Raw genomic sequence first — 18,501 nt, forward strand, 5'->3', positions numbered from 1 at the left:
GCTCTAGCCCGCGGGCGGGCGGGACCATAGAGAGCCCGCGGCACCGCCCCCTCCACGACCCGAGCGCCCGCTCGCGCGGCTCCCACAATGCACCGCACAATGGCCCGACCGCCGCCACTACCGGGGCCTGAGCGGGCCTGGCGGAGCCCGAGCGCGGCCCTGCCCGCAGCGCGGGGTCCCGAGCGCAGTGAGTGCCGGCGAGGGTCCTGGGGGATGGTGGGGAGCGGGGCGGGAGGCCGTCGCGCTGTACCTACACGCCCGGCACTCGGAGCGGCGGCGCCCCTCACCTCGGGCCGCCCAGCGCGGTCGCCCACACCCCTGACTGGGGGCCCCCTCTGCCGCAGCCGGGCCCCGGATAGGCCCCGTGGTGACGAAAACGCTTCCCGGACCTCAGACTTGTGCCCCGGGGACCGGAACAAGTCTTTCAGGCTCCCTCCATTCCTAGACCTGGAGACTGAGCCCCGGGGGTCCCCCACTGTCGACCCCCCGCCCCCCAGACTCCCTGGAGACCCAGATAACACGCTGCTGACCTTCCTCGGGACCGCGGTCTGGGGGGCATAGATAAGCTGCACCTGCTCTCTCCTCGGACACGCCTACTCCGACCCACATAACCCCCTTTCCTGCTCCAAATAGTCCTCTCCGCTCTTTCGTTTTCCAGACTTTCATAAACTTACTTTGAGGCTTCGCTCCAATACCTCGGTCTGAAGAACCCCAAATAAGGTCCTACCTGTAGTTGCCTCCCAGTGACCGTATTGAGGAAACTTTAGACATTTTTTTTCCATCGGGAGAGTCCCGTTTCTAGACCCTCTTGAAATTGTCCTCACCCCCCCCCCCCAGCCTCTTCCGACCTATGGAATCTCCCTACCTCTTTCTCGTGGTGGTCTCTTAGAGACCCAAATACCGTGTTCGTGATTCTTTACCGTGCACGCTTGCTCTTCCCATCTTGGAGACCCTATCTAGACTTCTTTCTGAATTCTTATTTTCTCCCCTCCTCCAAGTGCCATCTTCCACTCGTAGGGAGAATTTAACATTTCACACAAAATGGGGTGATCTAGCAGCTGGTCAGAGGGCCAGCCTGTTTGCCTACAGCCCCAGCGCTGTGCTGTGGTCCGTCCGTCCTTGGGACAGAAGGGAAAAGGGTCCTGGCTGCCGAGGGGAGTGCGTGCTTTCACCTGCCCGCATAGCCTGACTCCTGGCTTGTGTGTTTTTCCACCTGTCAGCCCGGGGCCGTGATAAGTCTGGCCTTGGGTTTCTAACCCTCTCTTCCCTAGGAAAGCAGCTGAGTTGGGGGGGGGGGGGGGGGTTGTAGGTGGAAATGAGGCTGGACTGAGTTGCAGTTGGAGGTGGGGGGGTTGTAGGTGGAAATGAGGCTGGACTGAGGTGCAGCCATTTGCTCAAGGGCTCCCCAGGGGTGGGAGGCAGCGGGAATCCGAGGAAATAGGGAATCAAAGGGACTCCGAAGAGGCCCATCTACACTGACAGAAGAACTAGCAGCTTGAGAGTAAATCCTACCCCTGTTAATCCTGTTTGATGTTTCTTGGAATGATGCAAGTCATTGAGACTCTCGGGCCTCCCTGTAATTTAATTCTCCCACCATTCCGGAGTGGTGTGTGTGTGTGCTGGCCTCAGGAAACGAGCAGCTATTTCCATTCCTCCGGCCCTTGCTGTTTTCCAGCCAACCAGTGTGCCTCTGGATTTGTTTCTGTTGCCCAGGTCAAGGCCTGCTTTGTTTTCCCTTCTAACACTATTTATAATTTCCCAGTTGCTATTTTAAGTTCTTTTGAGGGAAGATCCCACCTCCAAGAACCTTTCTGGGTGTGTTTCCTCCTAGGCAGGTGTTGAATTGAGTTCTTCAGGTCCCCAAGTAGCTCTTGGGCAGGAGGGATAAAAGCTATTTTAGGGTAGTCACTGAAGTGGAGCTGTTAATCCTCTGTGGGTCTCTTTGGTTAAGAACACTCAGAGATTAACCCTTTCCTTGCTGCAGAAACTGCTGGCTCAACATTATTTGATGGGGAGAGTTGGGAAAATTGGACTGTGGCAGCCGAAGGTGGGAACACAAAATTCAGTACAAAGACCAAGATAATAGCTTTCTTTTGCTGGGCACTTTGAGCAGGCCAAACCTAATGCTGAGCTTTTTGCATACCTGACTAAAATAATCCTTACAACCAGACTGTGAGGTAAGTATTTTTAGCTTTACAGATGAGGAAACAGGCTAATAATGGAGAAAGAACGCAGTTTCTATAGAGATGATGTAACACCATAAAAACTATAGTTTCATCAGAGGGCAGCCTACATCACAGCACTACAGAAGACAGACCGGAGCTTCTAAAGGCCACAGAGAGCATTGAGCAAGCATTCTTACTTTGGGTATGGAACTTTAATAATAGAAGAGGGCATAATAAAGTGGTCATCCAGGCAAGAGAAAACTCTGACCCAGGGATGTGCTGGAGGGAGGTAAAGGGCTGGTGGTGAGGGTTAACAGTGAGGGAAAAGAGGAAGGCTGAGTTCTGAGATGTTGGGAAGGGAAGGAAACTGACTTTGAGGCATGAGAAGTAACACCAAGAGGGAGAGAGAAGTTCCACTGGGCCCTCATGAAGAGAGGCAGCAGCGATATTGCCCTTGTGGGCTTCATTTGTTCACATTTCATGTTACTCTAAATAGTGCCACTTCTTCACTTCATCCTCTAGAAAATGTACAGATTGAGAATGAATCTCTTCCAGAAATTGAGGAGAGTAAGGTTCAGAGAAATGAAATAACCTGCCTGTGGTTTCACAGCCAGTGAGTGGTGGCTCGTCTGATAGCAAGTCCAAGGTTCTTTCCGTGCTGCCTCCCCCTTCAGATCAGATGCCAGAAGAATCTTGGGCTGAAAATACACTGACTTATACCAGTCCCTGGGAGGGATTGTGTTTGTTTTATGGAAACAGGTTCTGTCAGCTTCTCCATAGCTACAGTTAGAGTGAGACCAGAAGAGCAGCTTTGGGGAGAAGCAACATTCTTTCACAGTTTTGACAGGAAGTATGAAGAACTAGGTCTGATTCATGAATCAAACTCAGGATTTTTTTGAATCAGAGGAGTATGTAGACAAAGGACACAGAGAAAGTCAGACTAGATCCCCAAAAGGTTCCTAGGTAATACCAGCAACTGTGGCTGCCCAGCAGCCTGGTGGCCACTGATTATAGGTAAGGATCTTGCTGTTTTCTCAGAGGTCTAGGGGAGTAGGATCAAGGTGGTGACTCTTTTCTTCTAAAGCCATAACCTCATTAATGCTGAAGTTGAGCACGTGGTTCCCACCTTCCTCCTCTGGTTCTGTCTGCATCTTCACGAGCTCTTAGCCACTAACAGCCTGTTTCCTAGAAGCCCATTACTCACTCTTTCAGTGCCAACATGCTAAACTGCTGTGTCTTGTTTGTGCATGTTCACCAGAACAGATGAGGTGGACGTGTGGGAGGTGGGGATGTACCATTCTCTCTCTGAGTTTGTGCGGAATTTCCAGAGATAGGCTCCCTTCTCTCATCAGCTAGAGCAGTGTGACTTGCTTTCCTCTAGCTGCCATTCCCAACTTCTAAGGCTGAGATGCATGATTTAGATATGAAGCGGGAGCGGAATTTGACTTTGAAGGTATGGGAAATTCTCTCTAAACTAGACATGCATACTTGGAGCTCATTCTCTCTAGTTCCAGGGTACATAGTAATCGCTGGTATAAACAGGTAATTCCACCCTTGCGCAGGAGGGGAGTGAGTTTGAACAATGAAAGCCAGCCATCAGATGCCTTTGAGATGTATAGAGAACAGGCAGATATTCCAGGATAACTCAAGTGAGTATTTTTCAGTAATTTCTTGCTCTTTCCTGTACATGATTAATACAAATACTGCCACTTTTGTGCAGATGATTTTAGGCAAATCCCCACTTGTGAGGAGAAATGCCTGTCATATTACATTACAGTATTTTTTTAACAAAAGGAATGATTCCTGAACAGGATGTAGCTCATGGTATGATGAGCAAAGCTCTCTGGGGCGTGAACCCGCTGATACGATCATCTCGTTCATGGCCAGTCTGTTGGATGAATGGTCACTGTAAGCAGCAGGTGCTGATTAGCTGAGCAAGCATTCCATGATCCACAGCTAGTTTGTGCAGTTGAAGCTCTCCCCAGATTCTTATAGCCAATTTCCAGATACACCATCATTGCTCTCTTTACGTGGAAAATCCTCATGATTAAATTTTGGGATAGTTTCTGATTTGGTGTCAGGAAAGGGTTGTGTTATTGTTACTCTGTCTTCCTCTCCTTACTACACCACTGTCACCAACAAGGGGAAGGGTCAAATTTCAAGTTTTGGCTTCTTTGGAGGGTGGCAAACTCAGTTTTAAACTAGAATTTCTGGGCATAAATTAAGACCCTGAGAATCAACTTGAGTTCAGTGAGTAACGTACTCATTTAAAAGGAAGTTGAAATTCCTTCTCTAGATGTTAGGTATATGGAAATGAAAGGAATACAGAAGGATCCCTCAGATTAGTCGGTGAGGACTTACATTCCAAGAATGTTTTGTCTTAGTAGAGAATTGCATGTGTACCCTCTGAGTCGCTAGAATGAACCATTCAGCACTGTGGGTTTTTGTGGTTTAAAAGAAAACAAAAAACCACGACTTAGGTAAAGATGGACCTGGACAACAAAAGATCCAGAAAGGCAGTAGAGGTCAGGGTAGGACTGGCACTAGTTTAGGGAAAATTCTTGGAGGCAACTTCTAGGTTCTCTAGAAGGAACCTCCTGGTGCTAAGAAGTGCATGTGGCACAGGGCCTAGTTTGGGTCTGAATTTCCTATGAAAGGGTTCTCGTTCTCTGTTGCCTTATGGATATTTATTGTTCCTTAGCACCTCTGATGAGGGGAAGAATAGAGGATGGAGTGAAGTAGGGAGAGGAGGAGGAAAGCTATCTAAGCTTTATGGGATGATGTAAAAATGAAGGGTAAGTTTAATTCCTCGGATTACCTTGTCTCTTCTAGCCTAGAGCTACTAGAATAACCCTGATGAGCACTGGCAAGCACCAAGTACCAGTGGAAGCTTTATAGTCATTGCTGCATTGACCTCCAAAACATGATTTTGAGGGTTGTGTCTGTTTTGTAAATAAGGAAGCAGGTCAGGGAAGCACGTGCTTGTTTGAAAGTCACACCACTACTAAGTGGGAGGAGATGGCTGGGTATAGGTCTGGGAGGTGTTTGTTAGAGCCTCTGTGCCCTTGGCATGGGTCTTCCTAACACCAGGTACTCTGTTTCAGGTGAAGAGACTGTTTTCTAAAGGCTGCGTTGGAGACTGTGACTGAGCAGAACCGATGGGGAGGCTTTCTGAATAACATGGCCCTCTGCCATTAGCCTTGCCATGACCACATTTTTCACCAGCGTCCCTCCCTGGATTCAAGATGCAAAGCAGGAGGAGGAAGTGGGCTGGAAACTAGTTCCCAGGCCTCGGGGCCGGGAGGCAGAGAGTCAAGTGAAGTGCCAATGTGAAATCTCGGGGACACCTTTCTCAAATGGGGAGAAGCTAAGGCCTCACAGCCTTCCCCATCCGGAGCAGAGACCGTATAGCTGCCCTCAGCTGCACTGTGGCAAGGCTTTTGCCTCCAAGTACAAGCTGTATAGGTAGGTGACACTCCCATACCTCTTTTAGACCCCAGCTTCCCAGAGGTCAAAACCAGAGAGAGACTTAGCTGAGTGTGGGACTTCATTAGTAGCAAAAGAGTAAAAGACAAAATTGTCCTGTGAGTGTACTCTGAACTCTAACCATTTGAAGTCACTCACTGAGTAATAATAGTGTTTAGCTGGGCATGGAGGCGCATGCCTGTAATTCTAGCACTTACAAGGCAGAAGCAGAAGAGTCACACAAGTTCAAAGCCAGCTTGGGCGACAGAGTGAGACTGTTTCTAAATAAACCACCTAGAGCCTATTGAACTGGCTCCGTGCTTGCTGCCATGCCTAACAGTCGGAGTTCAGTCCCTGAGACCCACATGGTGGAAGAAAAGAACTGACTTCTGCAAGTTGTCCCTGGCCCCTAAACACTTACATGTACACGCAAAATAAATGTAGTAAAAAAAAATTTTTTTTTAGTAGGCACGCGCCTTTAATTCTAGCACTAGAGAGGCAGAGACAGGTAGATCTCAGTGAGTTTGAAGCCAGGCTACACACAGGAACCCGGTCTCAAACCCTCCTCCCCACCAAAAAAAATTTTTAAACACCAGACAAATAAAATTAGTGTTTGTCTGTTTTGAAAAAGGAGTTCCTTATGTAGCCTGAGTTAGCCTAGAATTCTAAGAATCCCTGCCTCATCAAAAATGGTGGGGTTTTTTTTGGTTTTTCGAGACAGGGTTTCTCTGTGGTTTTGGAGCCTGTCCTGGAACTAGCTCTTGTAGACCAGGCTGGTCTCGAACTCACAGAGATCCGCCTGCCTCTACCTCCCGAGTGCTGGGATTAAAGGCGTGCACCACCACCGCCTGGCCTAAAAATGGTGGTATTTTTATTGAGACAAATAGAATCTGATGAATATAGTGTAAAGCAGCCATGAACAAATTAGACTTAACTTTTTTTTTTTTCAGTACTTCCTCCATTCCTGGCAGGTAAATTATCAGAATCTTAGTCAGAAGTTAGGAATTGGTCTTAGAAATTTAGAAAGATGATCCTGTGGTCTAATCTGTTCATTCTAAAGCTGGGGTTCTCGTGACTTAGCCAGGATCCCAGAGTGTTGGTCCCGCAGTGCTGCTGCTTCTGACTCAGCCTGCTAATCAGATGGTTGTTTCTGTCTGTGTAGAGTCCCTGCTGCTCTGTGGGTCAGCTCCTTTCCTGAAATTTGTAAACCCAAGAACCCTTACTTAAAGTGAAAGAGAATGTGAAAGCCCTTTTTATGGTAGATAAGAGCAGCTCTGTTAGGGAAAGGACCTGATGAGAGCCATTTATATTCACTTGATCCCCTGCCTTTCCAGTAAAGAAACCATGAACTTGTCCTGATCAAATGAGGTAGACTAACCTGGTGCATCTAGCCATTCACCTACCTATTATTTATTAATCTCCTGCTATGTACCAAACAGTCCTCATTGCTAGGGACAGAATAGTGAGCAAGAAGGATGGGGGGGGGGGGCTAACTCTTGTTTGTTTTTTACACATAAGTAAAAACTTTGGAGTATACTTTCTCAGTAATGAAGACAGACAGCACACCCGTAAATACAATGAGATGACCACAGAAAGCCCCAGTTCCTCATCTGGAAAACAGTTGGGAGGAAGGAACCAAGATAGGCATCTGGGGTTGTGTGGAGGGCAGGATTGCCCTCAGGACAGTTGTGTAGACCTAGAATGTGTTGATTCTGTGTGCTTCTCTATCTTAGGGGACCCTAATCAGGGACATCTTCTTGGACTTTATTGTGGTGGTCTGAGTACCAGTGAGAGACTGATAGAAAAATCCTGGTCCAAGAGGCAAGAGCTTTGGCAGAATTTACTTGTGATCTTTGTGAGTTTCTGAACTTCTTTGGGCCTTATTTTTCTACCCGAGAAATAAAGGAAACAGACTGAGTCCTTCAGCATGGCCTCTCATGTGCCATCCTGCCAGTATTTCAGGAGGTTGATAACACCCATAAACATGAATGCATACACATAACACAAGGTGATTCTCTATATAGAAAAGGTCATGGGGTACTAGACGCAGCTATGATGTGCTGTCTCAAGAGGGTCAGTGTTTAAATACAGCCTCTGCTACTGACTGACTGATGGGTGGGGCTACCTGGTGCTTCCTGTCCTTAACTGGAGAATGTTAATGACACTTCACCTGCAGCTTGGCAAATGTTAGGCCTTAAAGTCTTGGTGAATTGATTCTGAATGTATATGGATCCAGTTCCTGGGCTCTGGGCTGCTTTCCAGTCAGACAGGAGACATGTGAACTAAGGGACAATGAGGAAATAAGCAATTGAAATGATACAAGTAGTGAAAAATGAATTGTCCTCAAATTCATCACAGCTATTTCTCTCCCAAAGGCAGCTGGTGGGATTCATTTCTTATGAATCCTTGAGACATTCAAATGTGTATTCTCCTTTTGGTTTTCAAAAGGGGGTGTATTACATGTACTGTTGAACTTCCTTTTTTGACTTGTCCTTGTATATCTTGGGAACTTGTTACAGATCAGGAGGTTTACATACATTTCATATTTCATTTTTCCCTTTATTGTAACATTAAAAAATTAAATGTAAACTTTTGAAGAGGAAATTCTTCACAGACTCAGAATTCAGGAGGTATTAAAAGACTTGCAATGAAAGTTCTCCGTCAAGTCCATTTATACACTGTCCAATTTTTTACTTTTTTCCCTCTCAAGCTGCCAGTGATACCTAGTTCTTATTTGCAAGCACATACAAGCAATGCCTTATTTTTTTATGTAACAAATATCATTCTTTATGTACTATTGCTTTTTCCTTTTTTTATTTTTTTCTATTTTTTTATTTTGAGACAGGATTTCTCTCTCTGTAGCTTCGACTATCTTGGAACTCACTCTGTAGACCAGACTGACCTCAAACTCAGAGATCTGCCTCCCTCTTCCTCCCAGGTGCTAGGATTAAAGGCATGTGCCTCTGTCCACCTTCCACACACTTTTTCCTCTTAATATCTCTAAGAAGCTTATTCCTTAAAGGTACATATAAAGCTCACTTCTTAAATATCATAGTTACATTACAAACTTAGCAATTGTATAACAAATTCCCTGTTAGTAAACTTAGATTGTTCATGTTTGTTACTAAATCGGGACAGCTAAGGCTGTTAAACAGAGAAGCCCTATCTTGAAAAAACAACAACAAAAAGAATGATAATGCATTTTATAGGAATATTGGTAGAATATAGTTGTTATGGTATTCTGTTGCATGGCTTTATTGAAATTTCTTAATGTAGTTTCCTGTTCATAGACATCTGGTTGTCTAGTTAGCCCTTTGAACTTCCCTCTTTCAGCTTTCTCCCCATCTTCTATCCCTACCCCCAGGCACATGGCCACCCACTCGGCCCAGAAACCCCACCAGTGCATGTACTGTGACAAGATGTTTCACCGAAAGGACCATCTGCGGAACCACTTGCAGACCCACGACCCCAACAAGGAGGCCCTTCACTGCTCTGAGTGCGGTAAGAATTACAATACAAAGCTGGGTTACCGTCGCCACCTGGCCATGCATGCTGCCAGCAGTGGTGATCTCAGCTGCAAGGTGTGCCTGCAGACCTTTGAGAGTACCCAGGCCCTATTGGAGCACCTGAAAGCTCACTCACGCCGGGTTGCAGGAGGTGCCAAGGAGAAAAAGCACCCCTGTGACCACTGTGACCGGCGGTTCTATACTCGGAAGGATGTTCGACGGCACTTAGTGGTCCACACTGGTCGTAAAGACTTTCTGTGCCAGTACTGTGCCCAGAGGTTTGGCCGCAAGGATCACCTGACACGCCATGTCAAGAAGAGCCATTCACAGGAGCTGCTCAAGATCAAGACAGAGCCAGTGGATATGTTAGGCTTACTCAGCTGCAGCTCCACAGTCAGTGTAAAGGAAGAGCTGAGCCCCGTGCTCTGCATGGCTTCTCGGGACGTGATGGGGGCCAAGGCCTTTCCTAGCATGTTGCCCATGGGTATGTATGGTGCCCACATCCCTACCATGCCCAGCGCGGGCGTGCCACACTCGCTGGTGCACAACACGCTACCCATGGGTATGAGTTACCCTCTGGAATCTTCTCCTATCTCCTCCTCAGCTCAGCTCCCTCCAAAATACCAGCTTGGATCTACCTCATACTTGCCTGACAAACTGCCCAAAGTGGAGGTGGATAGTTTTCTGGCAGAGCTTCCTGGAAGCCTCTCTCTCTCATCGGCTGAACCCCAGCCCGCCTCACCTCAGCCAGCGGCAGCTGCAGCCCTTCTAGATGAAGCCCTGCTCACCAAGAGTCCCGCCAACCTCTCTGAGGCCCTCTGCGCTGCTAATGTGGACTTCTCTCATTTACTGGGCTTTCTTCCACTCAACCTACCCCCATGTAACCCGCCAGGGGCCACAGGAGGCTTGGTCATGGGCTACTCCCAAGCTGAAGCACAGCCTCTGCTCACCACTCTGCAAGCTCAGCCTCAAGATTCCCCTGGAGCTGGGGGACCCCTGAACTTTGGACCTCTGCACTCCTTGCCTCCTGTCTTCACCTCTGGCCTGAGTACCACCACCCTGCCTCGTTTCCACCAAGCATTCCAGTAGCCCCCATGGAGGTCCCCCACTCAGTCTTTTGGTTCTGCAAGGGAGCCTAAGTACCCACCCCGTCCACCTCTCCCATGAAGGCAGCTGAGCTTTCAGAGCTGGGTTCAAAAAGAGAATTCCAGTGTCTATATGGAGCACTTGGTTTAGGGGTTCAGGCTCCAGGATCAATCTAGAGAGATCCTTGAACCCAGCCCCGTGAACAATCTATCATAGGACTTTCAGGTATTTTTACTTTTATTTTTTGATCTGAACTGGGAGCTATTTTTAGCCCTCTGTCTCTCCAAAGCATCAGAACCACCTTCAATCTGGAGAAGGGGAAGCCTCTTGGAGACAGAGGGTTTTACTTGTATGACCTCAAGAGAAATAGCTTAAGAAGCCCGCCTTCTGGTCCCAACCTGTAGACCCTCCAGCAGGTGGCTGTTGAGTCCCTGCTGTGGAAGGTCTCTTGACTATTACCTGCTTCCGGCTACCAGGCAGGAAAGAGGGGCTCTATTCTCAGCAATCCCTACTCTACCAGCAGCTCCATTTCAGTCAGTGTTGTCCAGCAACGGTACCGTTTACACATTCTCCTCAGACACACCATTTCACCTCCCTCACCACACTGTTAGCCTTAGAGTAATTGCAGTGAACACTGTTTACACACCGTGAATCCATTCCCACCAGTCCATTTCAGTTGCCACCAGCCTGAACCACTTGGTACCTGGTGTTAACTGGAACCCTGTTTACAAGGCGGAGTCGGGTCTTGCTGACTTCTCTTCACTTGAGGTCACATTTTTTTCCCCTGTGGGGAAATAAACTGACTTTGGACTGCTTCAGTTTCTGCCATCTCCATGACTGCTTCTGTTCCTGCCTTCCGTGGCAGTGTCCACAGGAGATAGGCAAGAAGATTGGAGCAGCTTTCTCACAGGTCTGCAATTTGGTTTTTCTCCAAGTACATCATGACACCTTCATCCTCCTGAACTGGAGAGAGGAAGAAATGAAAGGCATCCATATCCACCATTTCCCCAGTCTCTAGCCCCACCCTGGACATCATGAGCTGTTGTATTTGTCTTGGAAGGAGGGGTTCTGGGCTCTGGGCTGGTTAGCAGAGAAGAGGGAATGTGCCCTGTGTTTGTTTCCCTCCTGCTTGTCCTTTCTCTAGGACAGAATGGAACTGTCAGAGGAGTTTCTAGAAAGTTAGGATTGGGCAGATAGTTGAGTCCTAATCTATCAAATCATTGTTGCCTCTCATACCAAAATGTTCTTACCTACAGCGTCCCTTCTCCTTTCCCTGCTTCGCAGTCCCCATGGACTCTGGGCACTGTGCATTGTCTTCTCTGCTCTCCGTTGAAGACCTTCAACTTGTCGTGGTCCCCTCAGTTGCCCTGAGTATCTAGCAGTGTTTCTTGCAAGAAGTTAGTTCTTCTGCTGACTTGGGGCTCTCTGCCACAGACTGCACAGCCCTTGCCCAGAGCAGTCGGATCCCTACTCCCATTTCATCTCGGTTCTGTATGGGCTTTTCCCATGCATGGAAGGGAGGCAGCTCAGGGACCATCATTGTGGAACCTTTTGAGACACCTCTCTAATTCAGAAACACACTTCTACCTCTTTACTGTTAACTCTTACAGATGTAGCCAGCAGCCTGGGCACTTCTGTTAGTGGTGCCTTTTGCTGGCTCCTCCACTAGGGTTTCAGGACAGACTACCTAGGAACTGCCTCAATCTCCCACCAGTTCTTCCCTGTCCCCTCCCTTCTGTCTAGATTCACTTCAGTTTATCATTGGGAACTGTGCAGGTCCAAGACCTGGACTCCTGCTTCAGCCCAGGCCAGTACTCCTTGTTTGAGGTGAAAACCTTCAGATTTAACTCCCTGGCCCTTGTTTGGAAGCAATGTGGAGTGAATAAGATGTTTTGATTTAAGCAAGGTAGCTTGGAATACCTTTTTAAAATAAAAAACAACAACAACAAAAAAACTGGATATAACTACGTCTGACAGGATTGGAATCAGACTAGGTGATTTGCTTCTAAAGATTAGTTTCAGTGAGTCCCAGGGACTAATTAAGGTTTATTTTTAAAAGCGTCTACCTTGGTACGCAACCATCTCCTGCATGCTATGCATGTTGTTGGGACTCGTATTACAGGAAATGGCATGTGAGAATCCAAGTGGAACTCGCTGTTGCCATTTTCCTTGTGTTTGGTCTTCACTAGACCCAGGCCCCTTTCTCCCTTTGCCTGCCACCTCCCTATTGTTTTCAGAAGCCAGTAGCCTCCAGCCACACAGTATAGTGCACTGGGCTATTTGAGGAGATCTGTTCTCCTGAGCTTGTCCTCCCTTGGTGCTCATAGGACAGCAGAGCACCTATTGTAAATCTTGTAGCTGGGGCCTTGCTCCCACCTCCAGTCTTTTCTCTTTGCCTTTCCTCATCCATCCTTTCTGTTTTTCAGCTTTTCTCAGTGTCCTTACCTAAGGAAATTTCCTATCACTGTGAACGCTGGTTATCTGCCTTCACTCTTTCGGACCACAAACCACCCTGCAGTTTCTTAACTCTTTCCCCAACCTACCACCCAAAAGAGCCTTTTTGGCCAGTTGTTAAAAGGATGAAAATAATTTGCTCTGTACTCGGTGCCCAAACTCATTTAAGTACCCCTTATGAGGCCAAGAGAGCCAGAGGGTCATCTGCCCAGGACAGGAGCCATGGTGTGTGTGTGGCACAGACCAATCAGGGACCAGAAAAGAATGATGTCCCCTTTCCTTGCCACATACTCTAGCCTGTCAGCAATGCACTGCACAGGGGCAAGCGCCCCTCAGCCTGCACAGGCTGTCAGAGTTGAGGACTGTCCTGGGGCCAGGGACTAGCATGCCCAGGTGTCGGCTCAGAGGATCCTAGCACCATCTTAAACAGGTGGGAGGCAGGGAAGGGTGCGCCAGTGTGTCTCTCCCCGACTTTACGTGGTGTTTTTGTTAATGCAAATCTGGGGAAGCAGGTGTGATTGCTTTTTTGTTCGTAGATATTGTCATAAGTTGAAATCTCCCTAAACCTCCCTTAGTAGCCTTTAAGTTTTCCCTTCCCTTTTTGGTAGCTATTTTCCCTACCCCTTCTCCACGATTTAAAAAACAAAACAAAACAAAAACAAAAAAAAAGAAAAAAAAAAAAACAGGTTGTATTATACAGGATCAATATTTTGCTTTTTAACAAGGATATTTATGTAATAAGAAACTTTGCCTTAGGCAGGTGTTGGCCAGAAAAGTCCAGATTTCTCTGGGACCTCACCCTGGCCTCTCCTGGAGCTCTGAACCTGCTGTAGAAGGAAGTGGCTGTGACTTTCACCACTGGAGAGTGGGGTTTGTGGTGTGGAAAGGGTGTTCATGGTGTAATCTTGGACTGTGTGGAGTGGTTCCTACCAACTTGCTTCAGGTGTTGCCTGTGTCATCTGCCAGTTCTCCCATGCGCAACCTCTGCGTGTCCGGCACTAGAATTCCTGAACACTACTTCACACCCTTCTCTTACTCCCAGTTGGTTGAAGCTTTGGAGCCACTCTTTCTTAATGCCAGATTATTTAAAGAAAGAAAATTACAAGACAAAAACCTTCTAGCACTTTGTAAACACAGTGAATAACCTCTTGGAGTATTTTTGGCTTTATATAAAACAAGGTTTTTAATTGTAAAATATAAGTGCCATTAGAAAATGCACAGGGCATATCTTTGTTAAAGTAGATTTTTCAATGTTTTACAGAATTAATTTTCAAAAAAAGTTTTTATAATGAAGTTGTTTATTAAAAACTTCTGAATGATGTGCTTTGCAGTTTTGAGCCTGTTTATTGGGGGAAGGGTTGGAGTGAGCCTGAAATTGTGAAGAATGGGAACCTGCAGGCAGGCTTCTTTAGCATCCAGGGTAATGCTGGTGAGGCAAACAGTGGATCTTAACTGAATGTCTTTGAGGTAAGTGGCTTCATTGTCTTCATTGGACTTGAGGATCAGAAAACCCAGATCAAATGGGCTTTAAACACTGAAGTGTTACATAACTGAAAATGTCAGAAGTAGTTCAGTCTGCACAATTGTTTTGATGCAGAGGCTCAAACGTGTTCAATCTCATCATTACTAATTATCTGGCCCACTTTTGTGCAGCTGATTGTCCTAGAAAGATTCACCTTTGGTATCTTGGAGTGGACGGTGATTTTAGATGTCTTCATGAAGTTCTGAAAGGAAGAGAACCCTTTTTAGGCTCCCTAAGGTGCACATGTTTTAACAGCTAGGACCCAGCTTTACACGTCTGTGCTCAAACACTGTTTAGATAGTGCTTCCAGGCTGATGTGGGCTCACCTGACACTATTACTTGGCCTGTCTCTTAACAGATTGTCACTGCCCTCCCAGGCCCCACCCCTTGCACTGAGGTCTTCTCATCTAGGGGATTGGAAACAGTGTCCAAAGGCAAACAGTCACTCGGAGTGTAGTCCAAGAGGCAATGAGGACAAGAAGCAGCAATGTGCAGGTGATTTGGCACACAAAGACGGGACAGATTCCTTATTTTAGCCTCTCCTTTGACAAATATCCTGCCTACCCCAGTGGTCAGAACTCCAGCTAGGACCCCAAGAGATTCAGTCTAGGAAGTGTCAAGGGCAGTGGTTCTCAACCTATGGGTTGAACAACCCTTTCACAGGAGTTGTATATCAGATATTTACATTGTGATTCATATAGTAGCAAAGTTAGTTATGAAGTAGCAACAAAAATAATTTTATGGTTGGGGTTACTACAACATGAGGAACTGTATGTATTAAAGGGTTGCAGAATTAGGAAGGTGGAAAAACCGCTGATCTAGGGGGTTCAGATAGAGCTGTGGTGTCCTCTGGATGCAGCTGAAGGTTTTCTGGAGGATATTGTGAGGACATCTAGGCAGAGATATGGAGGCGTTCAGTGTGCTGACCTCCGTAGTTTGGGAGCTGAGATCACAGGAATGCAGCCACACTTGAAGGACTGTGGAGTGCAAGGGCAGTTCCATCCAGGCTCTTCGTCTGTCCAGACACAGCCCCTGCATTCAGTCTTTTTTTTTTTTACTTTATTTTTTTTTATGACCCGGTCCCTATCCAAGTTTCTTCCTGTTGCTTTGATAAAACAGTGACCAAAACTAGCTTGGGGATGAGAGGGTTTATTTCATCATATAGGTTACAGTCCATCATAGGGAAGTTAGAGTAAGAACTCAAACAGGGCAGGAACTGAGAGACCATGCATGAGTTGGTCCTGCAAACGGGTTCCCTGGAAGACTGAGATGAGGGAATAAGAACGAAGGACAAACATGTATGAAAAGCTGGGATTAGTTTGGTGTTCCCTCTTATGGAGCCAAACCAACTACGTAGCAGTTGGAACCTCCATGATTTTATTATGTTCGGCCCGGGAAGGAAGGGTTAGCTAGTCTTGGTAGGAGGTCTCTGTGGGCGAACAGTCTCAGGTCTCAAGCTTTCTGAACTTAATCAGCATTCCCACAGGACCAGACGAAGGCTTTGCCAGTTCCTGTGGGTCTGAGGCATTGATCCTCAGTGTGTACAAGTAATACACACTGGCAAGGCTTCCTCCGCTCCCCGCAGTCAGAGATGGCACCACCCATGATGGGCTGTGTTCTCCTCATCCATTACTAATCAAGAAAGTATTCGGCAGATACGCCACAGACCAGTATGATGGAGGCAGTTCCTCGATTGAAGGTCTCTTCCCAGGTGTGTCAACTTGACCAAGATTAGCTATCACAGCCTTACGTAGCCCCATGTAACTCAGCATATAGACCAGTGTGGCCTCAAACTCAGATCCCACTGTCTCTGCCTCTCAGTGCTCTGTCACCTTGTTTGGCCCTTTTTTTGTTTTTTGAGTCAAGACCTCAATTTGGCCGGTTGTGGTGGCGCACGCCGGTAGGATTTGCTGAAGGAGGCAGAGGCAGGCGGATCTCTGTGAGTTCGAGACCAGCCTGGTCTACAAGAGCTAGTTCCAGGACGGGCTCCAAAACCACAGAGAAACCCTATCTCGAAAAACAAAAACACAAAACAAAGACCTCAATTTGTACATAGAATTCCACCCCTCCCTACGCCCGGGGCATCACTGCCACCTTGGATTTTTGAGACAGGCTTTCTCTGTGTAGCCCTAGCTGTCCTGGACCAGGCTGGCCTCAAACACAGAGTCACCTACCTCTCCCCTATAGGGGTTAAAAGCTTGGGCCACCACTGTCCAGCACGTACGTATCCTTTAAAATTCTCCTCTGAAATGGCTGCCACTGAGCAAAGGGGCAGTCTGGAGCCTGAGCCATGTGAAGCAAGGACCACTTGATTTCAACAGCAATAACCAAGAGTATCTAGCTCCTGTGGGAACCAGACTAGCGACGATTGCTTCCTGGTTTGCAGCAATTTAAGATCTTTGCTGGCCTGATCCTTCTAGTACCTTCCTTTCCAGCAGCTTGATTGCCAGACAGTTATGCTTATCTTTACTTTCCAGTTTGAATCTGGTCAGCCCTCTGCCTGTGCCAGTATAATATATCCTGTGCAAGGCTGCAAGTGTCCTAGCTGCCTGATGCTCTAAAGCTGCAAAGAACCAGGCAAGGGAAACAGTCCTCCCCTGCGCGGTGGAAGGTTATAACCATGTTTGAGGATTGAGCCTGTGCCCGGATGCTGCTCCAGTTGCCCTTTTGCCTAGTCCACACCTGCCCTGCTAACCTGGAACCAGTTCTGTTTGTCATGGGTGGTCTTCCCCGTCCCCAGCAGTGGAGGGAACCTAGCAAGTCACATCCGGCAAAGGGGGGTGCGAGGGGCGGAGCTCGCCCCAGAGAAGAGACCCCGCCTGCCACCAGCGTCCTACTGCGGCAACAACACCACAGTCCTGCCGGTGCTTCCGGACCTCTCCATCCAGAGATTCAGCAGGAGATGGCGGGCCAGGGAATTGGAGTTCTGGAGCTGGCCGTGCACCCACCGCCTGGGCAAGAGCAGGATGTGCGCCTCGTCCCGGCGTCCAGCGTCCCCGGAGCTGGGGCACACGGGTCTTCCGACCTTACAGCCAGCCCCGGGACCACACTGCCTGCCCCAGAAAACACTGGAGAGGCTCCCACGCCCAGCGTCCTGAACCCGGAGGGCTGTATGCAAGGATGGGGGACTCAGGTGGGGACCGGAGGAAAGGCCCAGGAAGTGACGACTGAGGAGGCCACCGTAGCCGCGGAGAAGCCTGTGGAGGTGGGGGAAAAGCTGGAGTGCGTTGCAGAGGCCCAGGCGAGCTTGGGGATTCTGGACCTAGGGGCCCTTATCGTAGACCCGCTGGAGGCCATCCAATGGGAGCTGGAGGTCATGAGTGCCCAGGCTGACGGGGCCAGGGCCTACCTTCCGCTGGAGCGCAGGTTTGGGAGGATGCGCCGTTTGCACCTAGCCCGCCGGAGCTTCATCATCCAAAACATTCCAGGCTTTTGGGTCACTGCTTTTCTGAACCACCCACAGCTGTCAACCATGATCAGCCCTAGGGATGAAGACATGCTTGGCTATCTGATAAATTTGGAGGTGAGGGAGCTCAGACACACCAGAACAGGTTGCAAGTTCAAGTTCCTGTTTGGGAGCAACCCCTACTTCCAAAATGAGACGATAGTGAAAGAGTATGAGTGTAGACCTTCAGGCCGGGTGGTGTCCAAGGCTACTCGCATCCGCTGGCACCGAGGCCAGGAACCCCCAGCCTTGGTGCACAGGAACCGCGACACCATGCGAAGCTTCTTCAGCTGGTTTTCACAGCATAGCCTTGTAGAAACTGACAGGGTGGCCCAGATCATTAAAGATGACCTGTGGTCCAACCCTTTGCAGTACTACTTACTGGGGCAACGGCCCTGCAGAGCTAGACCAGGCTTTGCAAGGTGGTCACCAGAGGCTCTGCATAGGCCCTATGGGTTCCAGTCTGGCTAAGTCCTGCTCCAGTACATGGCACCTACGTAGGACTACTCCTCTGCCGGTGAACCTACCTACCTATGTCCATGCCAGAGCGCTGCCGTTTGCTTCCTCTCCTGTGAATTCTGGCTCTTCAGCGTGTTTGGTGGACTCAGGGCCAAGGTTGTGACATTGTGTGATCTCATATGCCACTGCACTTATAGTGGGCGCCCAACTCTATGGACTTGTACTACCATCCGGTTGTGTGGCCTGGATCCACCTGTAAAACATGGCCTTTCTACTCACGTGACACCATTACCTACAGGGCTTCACAAGGCCCAGAGCCCGTTTGAGGAGGCCTAGTGCTTCAAAGCTACAGTATGCTGGGCTTCACAGCTGTGCTGACAGTCCCAAGCTGAAGCTCAT

The 18,501-nt window shown here is 48.2% G+C and overlaps 2 protein-coding genes across 5 annotated transcripts; both read left to right on the plus strand.

Moving 5' to 3' along the window:
• Positions 1–51: 51 nt before the first annotated feature.
• Plagl2 (PLAG1 like zinc finger 2) lies at positions 52–13,997 on the plus strand. 4 transcript variants are annotated; one of them, XM_050150811.1, is made up of 3 exons: positions 52–187; positions 5,270–5,630; positions 8,995–13,997. In XM_050150811.1, the coding sequence occupies exons 2-3, from the start codon at positions 5,371–5,373 to the stop codon at positions 10,223–10,225; spliced, it is 1,491 nt and encodes a 496-aa protein (XP_050006768.1). In that variant the 5' UTR covers positions 52–187; positions 5,270–5,370; the 3' UTR covers positions 10,226–13,997. The 4 variants fall into 4 exon arrangements, with proteins under 4 accessions (XP_050006768.1, XP_050006772.1, XP_050006769.1 ...); XM_050150812.1 differs by lacking the exon at positions 52–187 and adding an exon at positions 1,322–3,814; XM_050150814.1 differs by lacking the exon at positions 52–187 and adding an exon at positions 7,364–7,485 and having other exon boundaries at positions 5,493–5,630.
• A 2,657-nt stretch (positions 13,998–16,654) lies between these two features.
• Positions 16,655–18,219, plus strand: LOC126507090 (putative testis-specific Y-encoded-like protein 3). Its single transcript, XM_050151258.1, has one exon. It carries the CDS (start codon positions 16,846–16,848, stop codon positions 18,112–18,114), a length of 1,269 nt encoding a protein of 422 aa, XP_050007215.1. The 5' UTR covers positions 16,655–16,845; the 3' UTR covers positions 18,115–18,219.
• The last annotated feature ends 282 nt before the right edge of the window (positions 18,220–18,501 follow it).

This window comes from Alexandromys fortis, unplaced genomic scaffold (assembly GCF_014885135.2).
Source record: "Alexandromys fortis isolate MF-2015 unplaced genomic scaffold, M_Fortis_MF-2015_v1.1 scaffold_27, whole genome shotgun sequence".
Taxonomy (NCBI): domain Eukaryota; kingdom Metazoa; phylum Chordata; class Mammalia; order Rodentia; family Cricetidae; genus Alexandromys; species Alexandromys fortis.